The sequence below is a fragment of the Brugia malayi genome (genome assembly GCF_000002995.4).
Source record: "Brugia malayi strain FR3 genome assembly, contig: Bm_v4_Chr3_scaffold_001, whole genome shotgun sequence".
In the NCBI taxonomy this organism is placed as follows: domain Eukaryota; kingdom Metazoa; phylum Nematoda; class Chromadorea; order Rhabditida; family Onchocercidae; genus Brugia; species Brugia malayi.
In genome coordinates this window covers 8,193,839-8,216,258 of record NW_025062477.1, presented here as the reverse complement: position 1 = coordinate 8,216,258, position 22,420 = coordinate 8,193,839, and the positions used below count along the sequence as shown (strand labels likewise).

The following is a 22,420-nucleotide window of genomic DNA, read 5'->3' as shown; positions in this document are numbered from 1 at the left end:
GAAAGAAAAAAACAGAAAAAAAAAAAAAAAAAAAAAAAACTTTATGTGTTCCTCCTTAGCATTTTTAATTTTCTGATTAATATATCCATATTGTTGGTGAAAATTTTTGGAAAAAGCTCTCACGGCATAGCCTGATGCCTTACCGATCTCTGAAAATCAATCGTCGGATGGTAAATTTGCAAAATTTAGCATACATCTCTTTCTTCAAACTATTATGGAGGAAAATTATCGGTTATCATGTAATAAGCAATTCTTAATTGTGACCCATAATTTGTAGTACATCTGACAAATATTTCTAAAGTTTTTGTATTGAGGAAACCGCCTGCTATGTTAACATATTTCGAGAAGTTGCAAAATCAGGAAGTGAACTTTTCGTATTCTCACGAATTATTTTATATGCAAAATATTTAGAAAAAACACTAATAACATCTGTCTTATACAATTAACATTTAGCATACATCTCTTAACCAATGTTAAGTTTTTTCAAATATTTCTAGTAAATTTCTTCATTTTGTATGCATTTCAAATGCTGAAAGCTGTGCCAAAAACTTTCATCATTTTAATTAAGATTGTTTAACTTATTAATGTTGCTGTTATTAATATTATTGTTAATCTTATAATTAGTTTTATTATCGTTTTCATTACCGTCATTATTACCATTACGATTTTACTATTTTTCTCATTACTACTAGTATGATAACACTCTTTCCAAAGTACTAGAGATGAGCTTTCTGACTGAGGAAGTTAAGGAGTATAAATCTTAAGAATTTTATTTTAATTTTGGTTTTCACTCATCTCATTTACTTTGCCATGCATTTTTTGAAGAGGGTTAAACGAATCCCTTTGTGATAGATTCAATTCCTCCTGATTTTTTAAATTCAATTTCATTTCCGTGAATAAATTTTTTGACCATACTAGCAACTTTTCTTGTTCAAAAGGAAAAGATTAGGTGGTGAAAAATGCGATGAATGTAGGTGATCTGGGTAAAATGTTTTGTTGATTCATGAAAAATATTTTGAATTATTTTGTGGCTAACATCTCACAATTAATATTTGTTTGATTTTGCTTAGGTGAAGATATCGTGTCTTGTGATGAGAGACTGTTTCTGAAGCTAGAATCTTTGATCAATGAAAACAAGAAGCAATGCAAACCTTTCTCGATCTTAAAATGGATAGTGTTATTCAGAACCTTCGATCAAAAACTGCCGATAATTTTAAAGTTGGATTTTATAGTTCTGTTAAATTTGTAAAACATCTGGGCTTTTGATAAAAAAAAAGAAAAGTTTTTTTCGATTTGGTTTCAAACTCGTTTTATAAATTTTCAAGCTTTCATAAAACCAGTGAATATATTTATCTCAGCAACAGCAAACTATGGATTTACACGTTGTTTGTGATGAGGCATTGGCATTGGTCGTGGAGGTTTGCGGGATCCACGTGGACGTGATCGAGATTGTGAACGCAATGGTAATCGAGGATTACAACAACAACAGCTTCATAATAACGGTGGTAGGCGTTATTATAGTGATAATCGTAATCGCATGCTTCGTTATAGAGATTATGATGATGATCGTCGATATCGGCGTTACGAACCACCGCACGATGATTTTAATCGTAATCGGAGATAAACGTGTTTTATTTTTTTTTTCTTATTTTTTTTTTTTATATTTTGAAACATTTAAAAATGTGAGAACTTCGGCCAGTAATTGGAATCTTTAATTGATTTAAAGTGGTTGTAATTTTGCAGTGTATTTATTCTTCCTGATATGTTTTAAGCAATTTCAGATGAGTTCATCGTTTTGTATTTGTTTGAATATAAAAGTTATTCGGTTCTCTTCGGTGGGTTTTGTGCTACAAAAAATGAGGATTTTAAATTGGCGCTGCGCTTCGCCAAGTTGGCACAATACTATGTTTAACATCTATTTCACAATATCTCTGTACCGATTTAAAATTTGCAGAAAATTTTATTGGCTGAAAGAAGGGAAATATACTTTTAATAAGTATATACTCCTTTAAATAATGTAGGAATCTCCTGGCAATAACATAAATGATAATTCTAGCACATTCATATATTGCTGTAATTATTACAAGCCTAGTATTTGACGAGAGTAGAACTGTATCATTACTAACAGTAACTATTTCATCCTTAATCAAGTAATAGTAGTTGTTATCCAGTGAAAGTTTATTGAAGAATGCCGATTTTGCCGGTAGCATTGCACGCATTGCATGATTCGTTAGGACAACGTGGTAGAGAACCTTAATTCTCGTCTTTGTGAAGAGGAAGTTTGTAAAAAATCATTTCGAAAAAAAAAACTATTATAGTGATGCGTGTAGTAATTATGAAGTTGTCCAAAGTTCGCATAAAAAATGGCACGATTAACCAGCAGATTCACAGTTATCGATCATCTTCTCCAGGCATTGAATGCACATAGCGTGTTCGCATTCATCTTTTGACGGGAATCCACTAATTGGCAAGTTTTTACATTTGACTTCAGCTTGGCATCGAGCTATCTGATAGGTATGTATCGCATTGAATTAACTACTCTTATTTTTAAAAAGAGAGGCTAGCAGTTACTCAAATTTCGTTTTTAGAATTTTGTTTTTACAGTAATCAGTTTGTTTTAAACTATCAGTATTTTTGATAATCTGATCTTTCTCGAGAATAGATAATTTCTTAATTTATCGACAATTTCAGTCATGATAATTAATAAGAAGGAGCAAATATTTCGATTCAATTCCACTAACGTCAACATGTCTAAGGCATTCAGTAGAAGGACACCTTTCTTCAACACCTGAAAAGGATATTTTATTTCGTTTCAAAAAACATTTTCCGGAAAACACAGTGAATTTTAAATTTAAAAGGTCTACCTCTTTTTATAACAGTAAGACTGCACGTCATAAAAGCTCCTTAAAACACTAAAAATGAATCAATAAATTTGTGAAGTATTGGATATCCTCAGTAATTGAAATCTTGTTAAGATTCTTCAAAACAAGCAACTTGGAATGATCAAAATCTTCAAAGTGGAAATGTTTCTTCTAAAAATTTGATTGCTAATACATAAATAAAGCAAATCATTTCAACACAGATGCTTTAAATTTTCTTTGTTTGTTTCGAAATCTGATTTATTTTCTTGCTGAAATAGCATGTATGTTAATTAATTAATTTTTCGCCACTTTTAAAAAGAAGGTTAAAGTGGAAGGAATAATATAAGCGTACTAGTTGCATTTACTGCTTACAGAACTTCAATAATACTTTTTCTTTAATGTCATTTATTCAAAGGTTTAAAAAGTAAATGTGCGACAATTTCTTTGGTAACTGACTGACAAAATGACAATACCGAAAGATTGAAAGTATCATCACTGATTCGCATTTTAGTTGAAATAAATGTGTGATAATAACAGGGTACATTTTTTATATTTATTGTGATTACTTCTTCTCATAAATATCAACTGAACGTAGCTCAGTAGTTCGGTCACTATTTTAATATCGTAAGTTCATGCTTCAACAACTTTCTCTTCAAATTATGTTACATTCGGTCATACTGCTAAACCAAGTTTCTGTTTTGGAAAAAAAGCAGCTTTAGGAGGGAAGCTGAAATTGACATAATTATCATTCATGAATAGAGTATTATTTCTCTGCTAAAAATAATCGAATTTCAATAATCGAATCGAATTTCAATTTTTTGAGACTGGAATGCAGCATTTTTCCTTTAACAAGGAGAACTGAACACTTACTTCGAGCAAAAACTTCAACCGAAGATGTAGGAACTTTGGGAAAAAGTTTGTTGATTTGTAAAATTCAAGAAAAATAACGATTAAAATTCAGTGATGTTATCAACATATATTTTTCATGCACTAGATTTCGCTCGTGTTTGGTTCTCCACTGTTTTAATTTTTCACTTCAAATAAGCAAAGCTACTCTCATTTGGAAAAAATCAAAAAAACAAACTTTACATATTTTGAAAAGACTTACACTTCGCTAGAGGCTTTTCTCCTTCTTTTCTCTTTTCCATATGAACATACAAACAATTAGTACTTTCTTACAGATTATTGCATGGAATTGTTTTGTAACTCTAGAATTTCCATTAATTATTGATCAAAATTTATTGTATCTGTCTAAATCCATTAGTTATGGTCAAAATCTTGAAATGACAAAGGCAAAATTAAATTAACTGAAAGCTGAAGTCTAACGAGATCTTTAAGTATTGAAAAGCCTTAAAAATGGATATAAGAATACTAATATAATTTGAAATTCAGAAGTTGGAATCTGATCGGTAAATTCCTTCCGGACAATCTTTAAATATTTTCTCATAAAAAATTTTTACGTCAATATTAAAAATCTCAAAAAATTTTGACCTCACTGCTCAATAACCTCAGCAAAATATCTAATTATTGCATAGAACTGTTTTGCAAAGAGCAACTACTAGCAGTATAACACATTGGGTCAGGTCAATGTCAAAAATCCTAGAAAAATAAAGAAATTTGCATTAAGCATTTTCATTTTTGGTTGAGTTAAGCTAAAGATTAGTATGAAATAGAATAGAAGAAAAGGAGCTCAAAGTGATATAAATGTTTTCTTAAAGAATATCTGAATATCGAATTTTGTGTTACGGTATGGATGCATTCGAACTATCGATCTTCCTTCTGTAAACAAATTAGCGACAACAGCTGTCACATTATCAGACCACACAATGACTTTAAAAAAGACAGCTTCTAGGTCTGAAAAAAGACGCGAAATGAAACAAAATATTTGTGCTTAGCAGAACTTTGCTATTTATCAGTCAACAATATTACGTTTTGTAGTCGCATATTTCATGTTTATTGATGACTTGACGACATTTTTTTCAAGTCCTTCACTAATTTAAAATTTTTAAAATAATAAAAAAGCACTTTCACATACTTCTCTTTCTTTTTTACACTCGAATAATTTCTATTACAATTCTTCGTAATTAGAAAAATATTTTGATAGTAAAAATGACTTCATTACTTGACACGGACTCATCTACACCATGATTCTTGAAGATATTTGTTAATTTCAGTTAATCTTGAAGATTACAAAAAAGAAGTCTTTCAAAAAGTTTTTTCAAATTGAAGACTTAGAAAACCCAATAAATTTTTTTTTTTTTTTTTGTTTTTAGATCTTCGAATTTTCTATCCGTTCTGATTATTTCCTGATCAAGAAACCATGAAAAGGTTTACTTTTAGCCCTTACTAATGTTACAACAAAATAAGTGAGATTTCAATGAGAATCCATTGAAATTGAAGTTTAGAAATTAAATGTCAACGAGAAATGAATTTGCATTCATCTTTTAAAATTACTATATATTTGCATCAAAATTTTTATGTTATATGAAATCTCTTAGTTTTTTTTTTTTTGACATAGGAATCCAGAAGCAAAAAAAAAAATTGTATTGAGTTTTTTAAACATACATCCGAAAATTGTTGAAAGCATATTGAATCAAATGCGACAATTTTTGCAATCGGCGCAAAATAAGTTATCCAACATGGAATTTAACTTTGTGAACTCAATCAAATGAATGAGTCCCAAAAAAGCAGAGATTTAATGATTTATGACTCACTGTTTGTTCAAAAAAATTTTGATTCAGAGAATTGATGCCTTTTCTTATATTCTGACGTAAGGCATTCACAACTTCTTGTTCATTTATAACTTCGAGCACAATGACCCTCGGACCAGTTAGCCTGCAGCTAGACGAACACTAATGTGCTGTCTCAATTTCATGAAATTTTGGCTTTATCAGTTAGCTTAGGAATTTTATGGCTTAAAATTAGGCCGAATTGTTAATTTTAATGACAGTCACACATCACCACGATACTGACCATATTGACTGCTCTTTTAATTTGTTGAGCCAATAGTTGAACGAAATAACTTTGTTTTGTTTCATGCCATGTCTGATTTAACAAATCTTTGTTATTGTGCATGTCAGTTTGTGGCCAATCAATTTTTCAGAGCCTTCACGGATTTCTTCTTCCCTCTTCCACTCCTTTGTATACATTTGTCTTCGCTATGTCCCAGTTTTTCAGAAGCTCTGTTCAAGAATGAATTTTTCGTCTTTCCATTCTGGTCAAAAAAATAATTTAAATGGATAGCTTAAAATAGGCAACTAATCCTCGACATTTTTCCTATTTTCAACGTTTTTCCATTATTTTTCAATTTCCTTCATAAAAATAGCTCAGTTAGTCAAAGTAAGTTTTTGGAAATTTTCTGGTTATATAAAAATTTGAATACTTAAAACCATTATTTTGAATTGAGAGAGAATGATACTTTATTCATCACAGTTAGTAATTTAATCCTACTACTATTGATCCTATCACATCTATTGCCGGCACTATCTCAAGCAGAAATTTTAGTGTATTAGCATTCAATCCAAAATCTAAGAATAGAAAGTTAGTCTTGAAACTGTCTTAAAATTTCAGATCGTGTATTAGCAGATTGTGATCTGCAAGGTTAAAACTATTAGCAATGGTAATGTGGAATGACTGACCATTTTGCTGCTAGTTTCAGTCTTTCAAATCTTTACCCATCAATATATGGCTGAAAAATTAAACTCCAGTAACTGTTCAGGATTCGTACATTAAAAACTTCATTTCATGTTTCAAGATTTCAACTTTTTCATGATAATAGAAATATAAAGGATCTTTTATATAAATTCCATTTTTCTTTTGCTCTGACTTTTTTTGTCCAAAATTCGAAATCATTGCTACAAATTATAATCTGGCAACTGATAAATCATTAAAATTTTCTATAGATCACTGAATCTCGTGAAATTCGACTTTGTTATGCAAATTGATGTCTTCACTTGCTAATCGACGTAATATCGCAGATTATGTATCTCATTTTTTTAATCACTGCTTGCATTGCTAATACAGGTAATTTTGCATGATTTAATCACATCCTAGTAATATTGAAATCAAAAATTCCAATATATTAATTAGTGTGATTCGAATCGCTAACAATAAAGGACAGATTTTGACATTGTGACAGGAATGAGACTACGGGCGCAAAGCTGTAAACTTTTAAAGCAATTATAATATAAATTTGTTGTACAGTCTGATTGAAACAAGGCTCTCACAGTTTCTACTTTCAAAATTCTTTATTTGGAGACTTGTTTCCGGAACCTCCCGAACTGCAGACTGTTCATTCCTGCTTATTTTTCTAATTCAGGTGCTAATCTGATTTTGTATTCTGTAAATTTGAATTTTAAAGCAATATTCAAATCTACTCAAATTCTTCCATTGTTTGAAGTGTAGTAGGAGGAAAAGAAATACGTGATGACAACGACGACAATCAAGTTACCGATGAGCAACGTCTTTTACGTCATCTATTCGGACAGTACGAGAAAGCAGTAAGACCTGTGAGAAATGCTTCTAATACAGTGGTGGTAAGAATGGGCATGACGATGACCAATATTTTCGATATGGTTCCGTTTCTTTTTCTTTATTCTTTATTTACCCAAGGAAAGGTGATCAAAGAGGAAGGATAGTCACCTGTCTTTCTGAGGTGGACAGTTACAATTACTGAGAGACTATCGGTGACTCTTCTCAGTGTACCATTCAATGCTTCAGGAATAAAGGAAAATCTTTCAATGCTTTAGAAAGAATAATAAATTAGAAAAGGAGAGGAGACATAACATGACGAATAGCTTCTGACAATGTTCCTTAGCCTAAAAATCAATACGTATTTCATATATGTTCTATATGTTTCATGAAGTATATGAAATCAATGTCAATCACAAAGTGAGATGTGCTGATATGATTTAATTATTATAGATCATTTAATTACATCAGATGTTTAGACATTCAATCTCGTGCTTTCAGGATGAGAAAAATCAAGTGCTAACAATAAATGTCTGGCTAGATCAAGTTAGTTCATTTCTTGTTATCAAAAATAATTCGACGTTCGTTAATAAAACTTTTCAAATTTTGGAGATCTTCAGTTAAAGGAAGGATGTTTTAAGAATTATAGGAATGGAAAGATGAATTATTGGTTTGGGATCCGAAAAAATTTGGTGGAATTAAGTCCGTTCGGGTACCGTGCGACCTGATATGGTTACCTGATATCGTCCTTTATAACAAGCAAGTTTGCATTAGCTATATTCTATCATAATCAGAAAAGAATCGAGAATGAATGATATTCTCAACACTTAATCATTCTTGAAAACGCAAACTTTAAATATGAAAAATGAAGTAATTTCAGAACTTTTCAGTTTTACTTACTTTTTCTTATCAGTCACATATTCGATTCAGCGCAGACGATTATACAGTTGGCTCCATGCACTCGCGTGCAATATTATTTTACGATGGCACAGTCTTCTGGCCTCCGCCAACACAACTTCGTAGTACTTGTAAAACTGATGTGACTTATTTTCCATTCGACAGTCAGCACTGCTCAATTAAATTCGGCTCGTGGACTTATCATGGTATATAAAAGTTTCAAATTCTCTACTTTCAAAATCTGACTTTAATGTTGGCCTCTTGTACTTAGACAAAAATATTGTTGTTATTTTGCTGTCCAACAATTTATAGATTTCACAGGTAGGAATTAGTAATAAAGGTCTATTCAGGTCTCCAAGTCGATATCACAAATCGCAGTATAAATGTTGATTTAAGTAACTATGTGGAATCAGGAGAGTTTGATCTGGTGAGAGTATTCCAGAAACGTCGAGTTGTTAAGTATACATGTTGCCTGGAACCGTATCCAGATGTTACATTTTACATTCATATCAGACGGAAGGTTATTCGTTATGTTCATAAGAAACATATGGTTTATACTGATTTGCACTCCTTTAATAAATTAGTTTAGAAGTGATAACTGAAGAAGAGTTGCGGAAACATAGGTACCGTTTGTGCCTGCGCAGCTTCCGAAGTGAATCTGTCAGCAGGCAATGATAAAAAACTTTTCTTAAAATCATAGTCTCAATTTAGTCAATAAAAAATTTGACTTTTTTTGAAAAAAATTGGAAAATTGATTTAAAATTTCTTGTAAAAGCTTTATATGATTCAATAACGCTACAATTTTTAAGAAAATTTGTATTTCAAGTTCATATTTTAAGCATCTCGAAACTCTTCAAGGATTTAGACTAGTCCGATCAAACTTTGAAATACTGAAAATTTCCAAAAATGTAATAAAAATTCCTTTCAGACGCTTTATTATTTGTACAATGTTGTATTCCCATGCTTAATGATGTCCGTTTTAACTCTTCTTGGTAATCCATTATTTCACAATTAGAATCAAACTTTACTACTTCAATTTTGGTTCATAAATTGAAATTGAAATCCACAAAACTCCATTTAAGTCAATAAACTACGAGTATTAACCAGATTTTAAACCTAAATAGAAGTTATACCATAGAATTGAACGACATAGGAAATCAGTTCCATACATTTGAAATCCTGATGATGTGTTAAATAAGAAAGAACGAATGGAACTAATGCTATCAGTGATATTATCTGATGCTATTATACTATCAAGATTAAGAGAGAAAATCAGAATTCAACTGATAAAAGCTAAATTCATAATTTAAATTTCGATCTGAACTGAAAGAGTATAAAATACTCGTTTCTCAAAAATTAAGTGGCAGGAAGACTGTTATAGAATTCTTTTCAGTATTTGTTTTGCCGCCCGATTCCAACGAGAAAATCGCATTGGGAATTACAGTTCTTCTTGCATTCTCGGTAAATGTGTAGAGATAAAATGCCCAAAATGACATCTCATTCAAGTGATCCAAAATCATATCTTTTTTTAGTAAAAATGGATCGCGTAAATTTTGAAATTTCGTTTTTTTGCTTCAGTCTTCAACAAATGAATCAGATGAAATCAAGAAAAGATACTTCTTCTAGCCAAAAGTTTATGGTCTATAAGATAAACATTGTACAATAGTACCTAGTAATTTCATTTTGTTATTTTACAGGCACATTTTGCTGTTTTTGTTTGAATTTAGGTCTCTGTGTTAGCTATAGCAGAGAAAATGCCGGAAACAAGTGATTCAATACCTTTAATTGGAATTTACTTGACTATTATTATGCTTCTAACCAGTATATCTGTCATTATGACTGTAATGGTAAGATATGTAACATTTTATTACATGTGAAATTTCAATTTCAGAAGAGAATTGAAAGGATTTGCAGAAAACACACTGTAATAATAGAGCTATAAGATTATCTTTAAACTGAAAGCGTAGAATTCACCCAGGATTTCGATTAATTATTTCAATTTCCATATATTCATGCTAGCCTGATGATGCTCTTCAGAACCTGTTTATTTGTTTAGGTATTGAATTTCCATCATCGTGGTCCATTTGACCGTCCCATACCAGAATGGGTTCGTGTGCTTGTACTGCAAAAACTACGACATTTTCTAAAAATGCATATACATCGATTAAGCAACAGAGATGGTTTGTTTGTGTCGAATGGTCAACCAGGCAGAACATGCTCACGAAAGATTATTGGTCAGTTACTTTATTGCTCTCTGCTTATTTATTCTTCGACTTCAAATCGATTAATTTTGCTACAAAATACAAATATTGTTGTGCAATTGCATTTTGATTTATTGGTTTTTCTCATATAATTATAATAATAGAAAAATCACTAATTACTTAAGACTTGAAATTACATAATAAACTCGAAGACCAATTAGTTCGATTGCAAGAGACCGAATTCATCAACATTGACAGACATTTAACAGCACGTAGAACAAAGCGAAGCATCGATTTGCAAGTTCGTCTTCATATGTTATTGCAGGTTATTCTATACTCAATTATAGTTGAGAAGTTAATTATCAAAATAATAGCCAATACTTATTTGTAAACACATAACTTTGAAACTTGCATGAAATTCAAAAAAAAGGCACTACCACCAGTGCAACAGTCTAGTATTAGCAATTTAAAAAATATTAATAATACTAAACATCACTTCTTGTGGTTATCTTATACAATTTCTTGAATTATACGAACCATGAAGCATATTGCAGACATTTTTGAAACGTCAGGAAACGAACGAATTATATCAGATGTTGACAAGTGAATGGCGACAAGTAGCTCACGTAATCGATTGTTTGCTATTTTGGGTATTTCTCACATGCACATTGATGATAACTGTTATTTTACTTGTCATTATACCAATTAGGTATCGTTCATCTGATGATTCTCTCGATGAAAACTCTGATTGGAACGTGTAATCATAAATTATGCTCAAGAAGATCACCTTGATCGTTCTACCTGTTCTTTTCTTGCATGAAATTCAAAAAAATTTGTGCCACTTAATGCAACAGTTCAGTATTAACAATTTGAAAGAAAAAATGCGTAGTTCACGTAATCGATCGTTTATTAAATTATATTTAAATAATGTTTATTTCATATCTTAAAAATATTTCTATAACATTGATAATACATATAGTACAACAAACGATAAATATAGGCAGATTTTCGTACCAGTAATTAAATTCAAAAAGAAAGGTTAGAAATTGTCAACTGTTATTGTTCAGTCAGCATCACCGGCCATTAATTCCCAAAATTCTGCAAAAGATTTTTTAAATAATGCGAAATTCTGTGAAGTTTATTGAATTTTAGGTAAGACGGATTTTGAAGTGCAAAATTAAAATGGTCATAACAACATTTCTTAAATTAGTTTAAATTGTCAGTTATAGAATGATAGTTAATTTTTTTGAGTTATGAAGTCCATATTTCAGCTCAACAAGAACTGAGAAATTCATTCAGTTCTATATCTTGATCTCTTCTCCTCCCTCCTCCTTCATACCTTCAAATTCAATCTTTCCAGAACCATCCTCATCTATTTCGTCTACAGCGGCTTCCAGCTGTTCGTCGCTCAGATCATCAGCAATTTCTTTCAGAAGTGCTTTCAGGGTTGGCCGAGATATATAACCATTACCCTAAATTGTTCATTTAGAAAATAATCAATAATATTCACAGCCATTTCATGAAGAAAAGATTCCATTGGACGATCTAACTCAGTCACTATTTCATTTCGTTAAGAGGATTAAAATTTCTCCTTTTACAATTTTTACAATAGCAAGCAATTGTTCTAGCTTCACAAAAAACAAAAAAAAAAAAAAAAAAAAAAAAAAAAACTGAAATTCATTAAAAAAAACCAAACATTAAAACATTTACGGAAAAAAACCTCTTTGTCAAAAAGTCGGAAAGCTTCTCTTAGTTCCTTTTGCAATGTCTCCTTATCGACTGTATTGGCAACGGTGTAGACGAGGGCACAGAATTCATCAAACTCCAGTTTTCCGGATCCATCAGCGTCAAATTTACGAATCAACTTTCGAAGTTGCTTTTCATCAAAGTCTTGTTCCATCGCATGCATAATCTGGCCAATTTGTGTTGCCATGATGTAGCCCTGTTTACCACGATCAAACATGTCGAAGAACTTTTGATATTCTAAAAAAGAGCCGAAAACTTTGCCTCAACAAGCAAAAAGCAATTTAAGAAACTGTTTTTGATAAAATTTTTTAGAGTTTTTGATAAAAATTTTAAAATTGTTTTTGATAAAATTTTAAATTAAAAAAATTTCTAAATAAAATTTTAAATGTTTTTGATAAAATATTAAAAAATTTAAATATTATTGTACTATGAAATCTTCAGTATTATGATACTTGTTGAGGCACATTATTTAGATTGACTATAACATAGTGTTAAGTCACATCATAAGTAGTGCAGTGTCAATATTGCTTTTCATAAGGACTGGAGTCATGATTTGTACTAGGAAAGACTGGAATTTATTCAAAAAAAGAAAGGCAGACCCTCAATTTGTGAGCCATCAATTTCAGCCAGAATCTCATCAATATCTTCCGCCTGCAATTATCTTATTTTAAATACATTGCACACTTTTTCTCGAATACATTCAAGGAATCTGACAGATAAAATTATCGAAAAACTTATCACTAAATCAGAAAACAAACAAACAAACAAAATCGATCTTACCTTTTAGCACTAAATACATGAAGCCAAATGATATTAGGATTAAAAGCTAAGTAAATTTTCTCATTGATGGAAAAATCAAAATTTTTTTGCGTCCAGATTTATTTAATGTTTGGATTAAATGTCCAAAAAATATTACATTTAACTGATCTCGATTTTAACACATTTCATTCGTCAATAAATTTCAGTCTATCATATGGGTGATAGGAAACTTACAGGAATCGATCAGTCAATATGCATTACGGTTCAAGCAATGCATGCAGCATGCAGCATGTCGTATAATGCAGGGTAACATTTTATTGGGACTATTGGGACTTGTATGTAAAAATAATTATAGAAAACGATAAAAAGAAAGAAAAGAAGAGATAAGAAGATACTTACCATTATTGCCTGCCGATGTTGAAACTGAAATTCGAAGTTGTGAAGGGGATGAAGCTTTGTTTATAGCTTCTCCAGCTGCTGCTCAACCATCTGTGTAACGCCCAACGCCCCTGAGATATCTTAAGGTGGTGCGGTAGAACTCACGATAGGTAGCTAGGGACAACTGCTACTGCTCACTGATGTGTAAAGTAATGAATTACATGGCTATACTATTCTCATCTCTAACAAATCTTTTACTACCACAGAGTAGATGACCTTATATCTTTTAAAACAAAAATAAAGAAAAAAAAAAATAATGGCTGAGAAATTAAATTCTCGCGATACTGAAGCATGCAATATATTGATTGATAAAATTCTTCGTTCATAGTTATTTTAAGACTGATTCAGCAGGTGTTCGGGAAATTCTAGTTGAAGTTCTTCCCATACTCGTAAATGTCATTAACTGGGAGCATGTGCCTTATCGAATGAAATGTTTTTCTCAAGGGTACTTTACAGTGCATGCTTGAGTGCTCGTGTGCAGGATCATTTTGTGGCACTGATTTATTGTTGAGATAAAAAATAATCTGTTTTTGCTTTTATGTGAAAGTAAAATGACTGATATCATCAATGACCGATACTTTGTTCCAAAGCTTTGAACATATAATTATAGTAATTCAGACCCGTTGCACAGCGCAAAGTCGAATCGATTGAACTATTTACTCAAAGAACCATTGCATCACTTTAATACGTATTTATTTACATAAATATATGTTCATAATTGATGGTAGGCGACATAGTGTCGTCTGATTTTAGAACCATTTATGATAATCATTTTTTAATGTCCTTCTGTCGGAATTTTCATCACAATTTATTTTATCAATTACGCACAATACTAGCTGGGAAAAATATGTAACTTCAGTAATCGACAGTTTACCTGTTCTCACACCTAATTCAATATTTATGTCTTAAAAAATTCAATCAGTAATATTACTTGATGTGTCTTCCAGTTTAATAAATATTAATTATATTTGTTTAATTTTTTTCTAAAATTTCAAGCAATATTTTCAATAATCAGTGCAGGGAAAGAGTATTTTTCATTCCTTATCATTTCGCTCAGTTCTTCCACTGAGACTACAAAATTGTGGTTTTCCATCACATTCCAGAAAGAAATCATTCACCAAGTCATTGCGACTTCATTTTCCTACCACATCCTAAATGTTTCTTTCAGTTTAAAAAATTTATCCAATAAAGTTCTAAAATTCTAAGTGTATGAAATAAGACAAAATGTGTGAAACAAGATAAGAAATTTTAATAAAAAATGACAATTTTAATAAAAGTAAAATAGAATGGAAAGAAATTGAAAATACTGCGATATAATATGAAAGGATAAAGGAGATTTCAGGCGGATTGAAATAAACTTTGTAATCGTATGTCGGATGATTGATTCACCTTTAGGTGTTTATAAGGCGTTCGCATGTCGCACTATATTTCTGTCGTTTAATTTTTCTTGACAAAAAAAATGGATCGATTCATTTTATCACAAATTCTTTCTGGCTAAAATTCAGGTAACATTAAGAGGAAATTTGGTTCTAAGTGAATGAATATCTCAACATTGCCTCCTTTAATTCTTTATAAAAATCTCACAAGTCCCTTTCGAAGAGCTTTGAGAATATCTTACATTCTCTCCTCATTTTTTTTTTTTCATTCTCACTTGCCAATTTCTGAATCTCAATTTTTTCAAAACATTTTTCTTTCCATAAATAAGTAGTTTTACCACACATAAATCCTTCAGAATTTATAGCCGATACTACTGCCTCGACTGACAAACAACTTTTCCAGATTCGACCGGATATCCAGAAAACTGAAGAAAAGAAGGAATAAATTGTCATGCATGAATGCACTGGGTCTAGTCTTCCATGAATTTTGTATAATAGCATGAATGGCAGTTTTCCTGTTTCTGACCTTTCATCTTTTTCACGGCGTTGTTGTCATCCGCTCCATTACTTTGTTCCTTCTAACAATATTCCTTGATCAGCATTGTTCTTTTCCACCTTTTTCAAATAGTAACTCTATTTGATCATTCCTATGATAGCCTTATTCCTATCAATTTTTATTGTCTAAAATACAATGCAATATTTGCAAACTTACGCTAACAGGAAATAGTTTCATCATCAATAATTTGCATAATTTCATTCAGTCGGGATGTTTTACAGAAGAACAGAAGGGGTTTTGATTCAGTAGTTGTCATTAATATTCATTAATTTATTGCTGTGTTGTAAAATAATGTCAACCAGTAATAATGAGGTGGAAAAATGCAAGAATTGTTCATTTTTATGGATTCAATTGAGGTCATTGGCCAGCAGTTGCAAGAAAACTCGTAGTGCGAAGTGTGTGACATAGTACTCCTCATTTCATTGTTCTCTTTAAAATTTCTAGAGTACTTAAGGATTTCGTTAATTTAGTTAGGTCTCTTAATGCAAATTAGAAACTTCAAATCAAGTTCTTGTTCCTTAAATCAGAGTTTCATCATTTTTGCTTTGGCTGATATCTTTAGTAAATTCTTAAACCTCGTTTCCCTTGTCTCATGTTCTAATTGTGATGTCAGAATGAAAATAACGGAATTGTAGGAGATTTCCGCTTAGTAGTATCCAAAACAAATCTTTATAAGCTATACGAGATAATTGTTTAACTAGTTATTAAAGAACCAATTAGGTAAAATTTGGTGGAAAAATTCAACAATAACAAGTATTGCAATGTTACTCCCATGTCATTCACAGTGTTTACAGAACTTCTGAGAAATAAACATTTGACGGATTGATTTGAAATCTCCGCAAAATGAGCAGTGTCAAATTCAAGAACAATTCAGCATATGTACATGAAAGCAATCACATCGCTCATAATGACAGTAGAACTGGTAATGCACTTTATGGATGGAAGCATTCTTCTTCAACTAGTTATTGTTATTATTTACACCTGGTGGAATGACAGTCAGGTTCACCTTACACAAAAATAAGGTCATTCCGCTTGCAACTAGTAAAACGTTCAATTATAAATGTGCAAATTTTACTGGATAATAAGGTCATGTCACAATGGAAAAGAATTATAATCCACCTTAGCTCTAGAAAATGGAAGTAGTAATGTCGTGAAGAAAAAGGAACAAAAAAGCCTTATTGTTTGCAACGATAATTAATCACCTGATAAAATGACTTTTTTATCATTTGCATAATTTAATTTGTATCAACATTCTGTCTATTTTTTAAATCATAATACGTTTGGTTTATGTTTTTTCAGCAGTATAGTACTTCATTCGTTAACTTTATTCAGCAACGAAAAGTCTCACATTTCTTTTTTTCTTCTGAAGTCCAAAATTTGGCAAGTGACTGTAAATCTTGGCTCTTTGAAATCGTGCGAGAAAATTTTTAGCCTGTTCAAAAAATTTAATTTTTTCAGCCATGAAGACTACAAGCGGTTCCTCGAAATCATCAGCAAGACAGAGATGGGAAATGATACGAATATTAACTTCATTTTGGTATAAAGAAAATTTTGAACGCTAATAACATCTAAAACAATTTGGTGATGTATTTTTATCCAAGCGCAAATGTTTTTCGCAACTTGTTTCCATGGATACAATGAAAAGCTTGAATTTAAAAATAATTTTCAATCGAAACAACAAGAAATTTAAATCCAGGATATTTGGATTATGCAACAATTACGCATATGTGATCATGTTAAGTGCAGCTGAGGATATTCTTGGACAAGGACATCAAAATACCACAGATGTGGAAACGAAATGTCTTGTAAATTTTAACCTTGTAGATTTTAGACGAAATGTCTTATAAAAATTCAAAATTTCGTTTAAAAAAAATTGATTTTGCTATAGCTAAGTAAAATCAGTTATCGATGGCTTTAAATGATAGTAATATTACAAGTAATGTTTTCATAGTGATAACGATACATTACCGGACTATTTTCATTCCTTATCGTTTCATTCTTGTAAAAATCCATTCTTGTTTTTCATTTAGGATAAAATAACCTCCCGTCATTGTACCATTATAACAACTGGAGCAGTTTTATTAGCTGATATATTACCGTGTCTTCTTGTTAAATTAACGTTTCCATTTTTCATGCAAAGGATACCGTTCGGGCAAGTGGTTCTAGTATTCTCATTGATTTAGCAGATAGACGTGTAAAAATCTTTAAATTTTGTTTGAGAAGACATTCAATTTATTTTTGAAGACTGAAATGTGGAAATTATTATTTGCAGGATACGTCATTTCATAATATGCTTATTACAATCACTCAGTTATTTAATCGTAGCTTTTTCCTCAGGTGTTGTGATGTCCTTAACAGGTTTGTTATAGTGAATAGAATTTACTGATAAACGTTCGATTAATCGGATAAAAAAATATTGTTGACATGTGAATAGGCATATTGTTCTTCGTCTACACAATCAAAATAAGATTCAATTCGTATCCTAATTAAAATATTCCAGTAAGATATTTACAGCAAACATTTATGGATATTGGATCTGAAAAGCTACATTTCAGGAGTGGTATTTGCTAGTATTAGTTCGGGCTTTGGTGAAATAACTTACCTATCGCTAACTCCCTACTTCACTAAGTCTGTTTAATTTACTTATCACTTTTTTTTTTTTGAAATTCACATAAAGTGTGGAAAAAATCTTATCTAGAGTTTGTAGAGCTTAATCAAATTAAATTTCAATATTTCAGGAATACCATCTCAACATGGTCGTCAGGTACTGGAGGTGCGGGAATAATAGGTTCTTTAACTTATGCCGCTCTAACAGAACCTCACTTTTTGAATTTATCACCGAGAATAACACTTCTGATTATGCTTGTTGTGCCATTGATATTTTCCTTAGCGTGAGTTTTAATTCAAACATATGTTTTTTTGTTTTAATTTTTTGAATTACTTGAACATATGCTTCTTTTTCATGAGAAACAGTGAATAAGAGACTTACAGTTTAGAACTGTGACTTCTTCCCCTTCCATGGAATTATAACTGCTTGACCGAAATTGGGATAATTATAAAATATTTATGCAAATTGTTAATAATGCATTCTAATGATTATTTTTATGATTTTAATGGCTAGGATAGCTTTGAAAAATGATTTAATCAACAAAATTTCTTTTGCAGATACTGGTGTTTACTAGTATTTCCTGATTCGATACACAAAATAAGTATTATGAAGCTTAGCACTTGGGTAGTGCCCAAAACATGCTTGTCTGAAACCTCTTTCAACGACATTTGCAACATAGAAACACAAAATGCCGATAAGTCTTTAACATCATCCGAACATGTTAAACAACGGATTTTATCCTTCAAAGAAATGTTGCTTACGACACTTGTAAGTCATGAGAAATTTCTCGCAAAATTTGAAATCTTTCAATATTTTAAACAAATTTCATAATTTGCAAAGATTTGATTTTGTTTTAGTCATTGCTGCGATTCATGATACCACTGATGCTTGTTTATCTCGGTGAATACTTCATAAATCAGGGTATTTTACAGTTGATAATTTATCCATGCGATAAAGGATGGTATCTTACACCATCAAGTCAGTATCGCTGGTACCAGGTAAGCCAAAGTCTCATCTAGATTACTAAACGGAATTACAAAGAAAATATTTTGGTTCTTTTTTCAAAAAAGATTTGTTTTCCAGGTGCTTTATCAAGCTGGTGTTTTCATTTCTCGATCTTCAGTGAATATTATACAATTACCTTACTGGGCTTTAGTACTTCTGCCTATCCTGCAGGTAAATTTAAATCCTTTCTCCAAACTCATTTGCAAAAAAACGTGCACCTATAACCTGGATTATTTTCTGTTGTGTAACTACAAAATTATTATCCTAAATAGCCGCATAAGCAATCTGCAAACTGCAAGTCATTGACTCGAAAATCAGTCGAAATATCTGTATACTGCAATACCTCATGTCTTCTAGTCGTATAAACAATCTCAGTAATATTTTTTCATTTGTGATGCCAAAAAAATAAATCTTAAATTTGCTATAAAATATAAATCTAGTAAACAGCCACTCTAATGCAATTATTTATAATTCCAATATAATCATCTCATCTTATTATTTTCATGTCCCATTGACGTTATTTATTCGTATTGCCTTTCATCTTTGCAATCCGACGAGTTTATATCAACAAACATTCAATCTCAAAACCTTGCCTTACCTTAATATTAATTTTCTCTTTTATAGTTCGCGAATGTGGTGATTTTCTTCTTAGAATCGCTTTACTTTTACATTCCGCATATTTGGGTTCTACTTTTGTTAATATTATTCGAGGGATTATTTGGCGGTTCATCTTATGTTAACACATTTACTCATATACACAATTTTGTAAGTTCAGAACAATTTATTCCTATGTAGTTGATTTTATGCCAGTGAATGAAACGACCATTCGTTAACAATCGAAATTCTCTTTTGAGTTTATCGATTGGAAAAACTGATCTAACAAAATAGCGAAGATGTCGCATTATGATTTGTTTCAAAAAATTTTTAATTATATATACAAGAAGAATCACAAAATCACACTTCATTATCAGTTAAGTTCTTAAATTTATGTCTTGTATCAGGAAACGTGAAACGAATTGACAATTAAAAATCATAATTGACAAACTGACATTTCTTGAAAGCAATTATCGAAGTCTTAATAAATTGTAAAAGAATTTTTTAGGCCAAACCAGATGTTCGAGAATTTTCAATGTCTATCAGCTCGTTGGGTGACGCGATTGGAATTGTTACTGCCGGATTCGTTTCCATTCCATTTTACAATCATATATGTCAAACGAGTCTGCCGGCACACATGACAGCTTGAAAATCTTAGTTCTTTCTATCCTAGTAGATTCTGACCTAGTAACATTTGTTTATCCTATTGGATTTCGACTAAGTAATATTTGTTGGCACTTCCCTAATTGTTTTTTTATGTTTTTCGATGTCATTGCATTTCATGTAATTTCAAAAACTTTTGTAGCTAAAATTATAAAGAGCTCTAATGACTCGAAAACACATGATTTTTCTATGAAAGTGTAAAATTGATAAAATCTTCTTGAGATGAGAAAGAAAGACAGAATCATTCGATTTTCTAAAACAGAATGTGGAAGAGACATCGTTCTACGCATCGTCAGAGTAGAAGCATCAAATTCCAACAGTTTCAAGCAGTCTTGAGGCGTAAATCGTTTCTCGATTAATAAGAATTACCAATAAATAAACCGAAAACGGAGAGATGGCTGCTATTATTATTATGCTGAAAGCAGCTAAATCCAATTAATGGTTGATTCTCATAGAAAAGTTAAGAAATTCAAAGAATTTTAAGTTGAGAAGAGAATGCATAAAGTACCAACAGATTAATATTTTATACGCTGTATTACAGTATGAGTAATTTTCCATCATTCTGATGTATTATTCTCGTAGCAAATTCTACGTCTAACAACTGCTAAAAATAATAATTCATTTTCATTTAGAAAATTCTCTTTCATTTTCTATACAAATAAAAATTGATTACAACCCGAAATAATCCTGAAACATAGTTAAAATGATTCGTGAATGATTTTAAAATGTAAGGAAAATAAGAAACAGAATGAGCGATTTTTGAACAAATATAAAAGTACTTCGTATATGAGACATTCTCCAAGGTTCATCTTTTAACGTGGTGATCTTAACGTACACGACACTGGAACTTTTGTCATCCTATAGCTGCGAGTACAGCGACGCTTCTTTGGTGCCATCAGAAGATCATTACAATGCTTTACATACAATGTCGGTGACTGTAAAGGAGTTCGGAATCCATTTGATCTCTTGCTGTTTTCATTTAATCTCTCTCGGCAGCCTGGAACTGCAGCAGAGATCCGCCCATTCAGTTCACCTACTGCTACTTTATCTCCGGATAAGTCTCTGATGCAACGGTTCGGTTCTTGATTGCCTGAAATATCTTGGATCCTTCCAAAAGGAATCCGTGTCTTCTTATTTGAAGTTCGTTTCACAACATTTGAAGCGCTCGAAATCATTGCAGAAGAGTTTGAAACAATGGCAACACGAGCAGTATGCAGAGAATATGAAAGTGTTGGAAAATGTTTCGAAGTGCGTTGAATGTCAAAGTTAGTGACACTGCTTTTACCATCTGGAACTCCTTGCACTCGTTTAACATTTTTGTCTTGATCGACGTTCTGAAACAAATAAAACATTGAATTTGTTTCATAATCAAAGATTTACTACAGACTCAGTTCCGCATCATCTGATACTTACTTTGCTGTTTACCCGAACAAAATGAAAAAATATTGCAGAAATTACATTTTCCACATTTCAGTACATACATGGTTAATTTGCTGCTTAGCAGCAAGTACAACGCTGCTACCCGGTTGCGCCACCTCACATTTCTTTCGTTTAGGTGCACTTTCACTTCCTTTAATTCTACGCTTATTCAGATTGCTTTCCTTACATCGTTCACCTTCCATTTCTGTAATTCTAAGCAACGACCATTTAGAGCTTTAAAAATGTTAAACAGTGATAGAAAATAGAAAAGACATAGGGGAGAATGATAATGAGGAACTGCATGATATGATGATGCATGATGATTTTAAAGATTAAAACCAAACAGTAATATCAACCATTCAAACGTTAAATCACAAAAGAGATGAATTTCTGGTAGATAAACCAAATTTTGTAGGAAAAACTCGTTTTATTCAACACATTACATTTTCTGCATCTTCCAAGAATTATGTCGTACCATAAATTATGTCATTAAGGATAGTCGCAAGACATTTCCAAGTGAGACTACCTGACTGAGCAAAACTTTTCTTTACGAAAAGACGACATAGGTAAATTCTAGGCAAATACCAAAATAGAAATATTTTTTAAAGTGCTCGTGTTTGGTGACTGTAAAATTTAAAATCATGGTAGTTAACAAAAATAATTTCCATCACAGTGCAGCATCAATAAGATAACAGTAATACTCACCAATAAATCATCCTCACAACGATCTTCCAGAAAGCAATAACCGGAGTATTCACCCACTTCGGTTAAAACTCTAAACAGAAAATGTGACATACTCGAGACTACTGATTATACAAATACTCACT

At 31.3% G+C, this 22,420-nt stretch overlaps 6 protein-coding genes across 10 annotated transcripts; 4 read left to right on the top strand and 2 right to left on the bottom strand.

The window, feature by feature from the left end:
* Window positions 1-964: 964 nt before the first annotated feature.
* Bm12889 (Uncharacterized protein) lies at window positions 965-1,624 on the top strand (the record flags this gene model as incomplete). Its single annotated transcript, XM_043080424.1, has 2 exons — window positions 965-983; window positions 1,398-1,624. The coding sequence occupies 2 exons, from the start codon at window positions 965-967 to the stop codon at window positions 1,622-1,624; spliced, it is 246 nt and encodes an 81-aa protein (XP_042936358.1).
* Window positions 1,625-2,418: 794 nt separating this feature from the next.
* Window positions 2,419-2,792, top strand: Bm1035 (Uncharacterized protein; the record flags this gene model as incomplete). Its single annotated transcript, XM_043080423.1, has 2 exons — window positions 2,419-2,467; window positions 2,692-2,792. The coding sequence occupies 2 exons, from the start codon at window positions 2,419-2,421 to the stop codon at window positions 2,790-2,792; spliced, it is 150 nt and encodes a 49-aa protein (XP_042936357.1).
* A 4,049-nt stretch (window positions 2,793-6,841) lies between these two features.
* Bm6554 (Uncharacterized protein) lies at window positions 6,842-11,190 on the top strand (the record flags this gene model as incomplete). 4 transcript variants are annotated; one of them, XM_043080421.1, is made up of 12 exons in its annotated part: window positions 6,842-6,884; window positions 7,266-7,435; window positions 7,833-7,877; window positions 7,981-8,090; window positions 8,262-8,434; window positions 8,579-8,748; window positions 9,157-9,220; window positions 9,622-9,689; window positions 9,956-10,075; window positions 10,285-10,462; window positions 10,651-10,730; window positions 10,984-11,190. In XM_043080421.1, the coding sequence occupies 12 exons, from the start codon at window positions 6,842-6,844 to the stop codon at window positions 11,188-11,190; spliced, it is 1,428 nt and encodes a 475-aa protein (XP_042936355.1). The 4 variants fall into 4 exon arrangements, with proteins under 4 accessions (XP_042936355.1, XP_042936353.1, XP_042936356.1 ...); XM_043080419.1 differs by having other exon boundaries at window positions 10,651-10,754; XM_043080422.1 differs by having other exon boundaries at window positions 10,615-10,730.
* Window positions 11,191-11,492: 302 nt separating this feature from the next.
* On the bottom strand, window positions 11,493-13,336 carry Bma-pat-10 (Uncharacterized protein; the record flags this gene model as incomplete). Of its 2 annotated transcripts, XM_001901190.2 has the most annotated exons (5): window positions 11,493-11,527; window positions 11,769-11,901; window positions 12,150-12,412; window positions 12,775-12,826; window positions 13,334-13,336. In XM_001901190.2, 5 exons carry the CDS (start codon window positions 13,334-13,336, stop codon window positions 11,493-11,495), a joined length of 486 nt encoding a protein of 161 aa, XP_001901225.1. The 2 variants fall into 2 exon arrangements, with proteins under 2 accessions (XP_001901225.1, XP_042936352.1); XM_043080418.1 differs by lacking the exons at window positions 12,775-12,826; window positions 13,334-13,336 and having other exon boundaries at window positions 12,150-12,392.
* Window positions 13,337-17,037: 3,701 nt separating this feature from the next.
* On the top strand, window positions 17,038-20,160 carry Bm7358 (Uncharacterized protein; the record flags this gene model as incomplete). The annotated part of the gene is made up of 10 exons (XM_043080417.1): window positions 17,038-17,109; window positions 17,335-17,456; window positions 17,577-17,662; window positions 17,860-17,932; window positions 18,043-18,195; window positions 18,470-18,680; window positions 18,770-18,910; window positions 18,996-19,088; window positions 19,542-19,682; window positions 20,020-20,160. 10 exons carry the CDS (start codon window positions 17,038-17,040, stop codon window positions 20,158-20,160), a joined length of 1,233 nt encoding a protein of 410 aa, XP_042936351.1.
* Window positions 20,161-20,986: 826 nt separating this feature from the next.
* Bm12888 (Uncharacterized protein) lies at window positions 20,987-21,796 on the bottom strand (the record flags this gene model as incomplete). The annotated part of the gene is made up of 2 exons (XM_001901187.1): window positions 20,987-21,508; window positions 21,656-21,796. 2 exons carry the CDS (start codon window positions 21,794-21,796, stop codon window positions 20,987-20,989), a joined length of 663 nt encoding a protein of 220 aa, XP_001901222.1.
* Window positions 21,797-22,420: the final 624 nt, after the last annotated feature.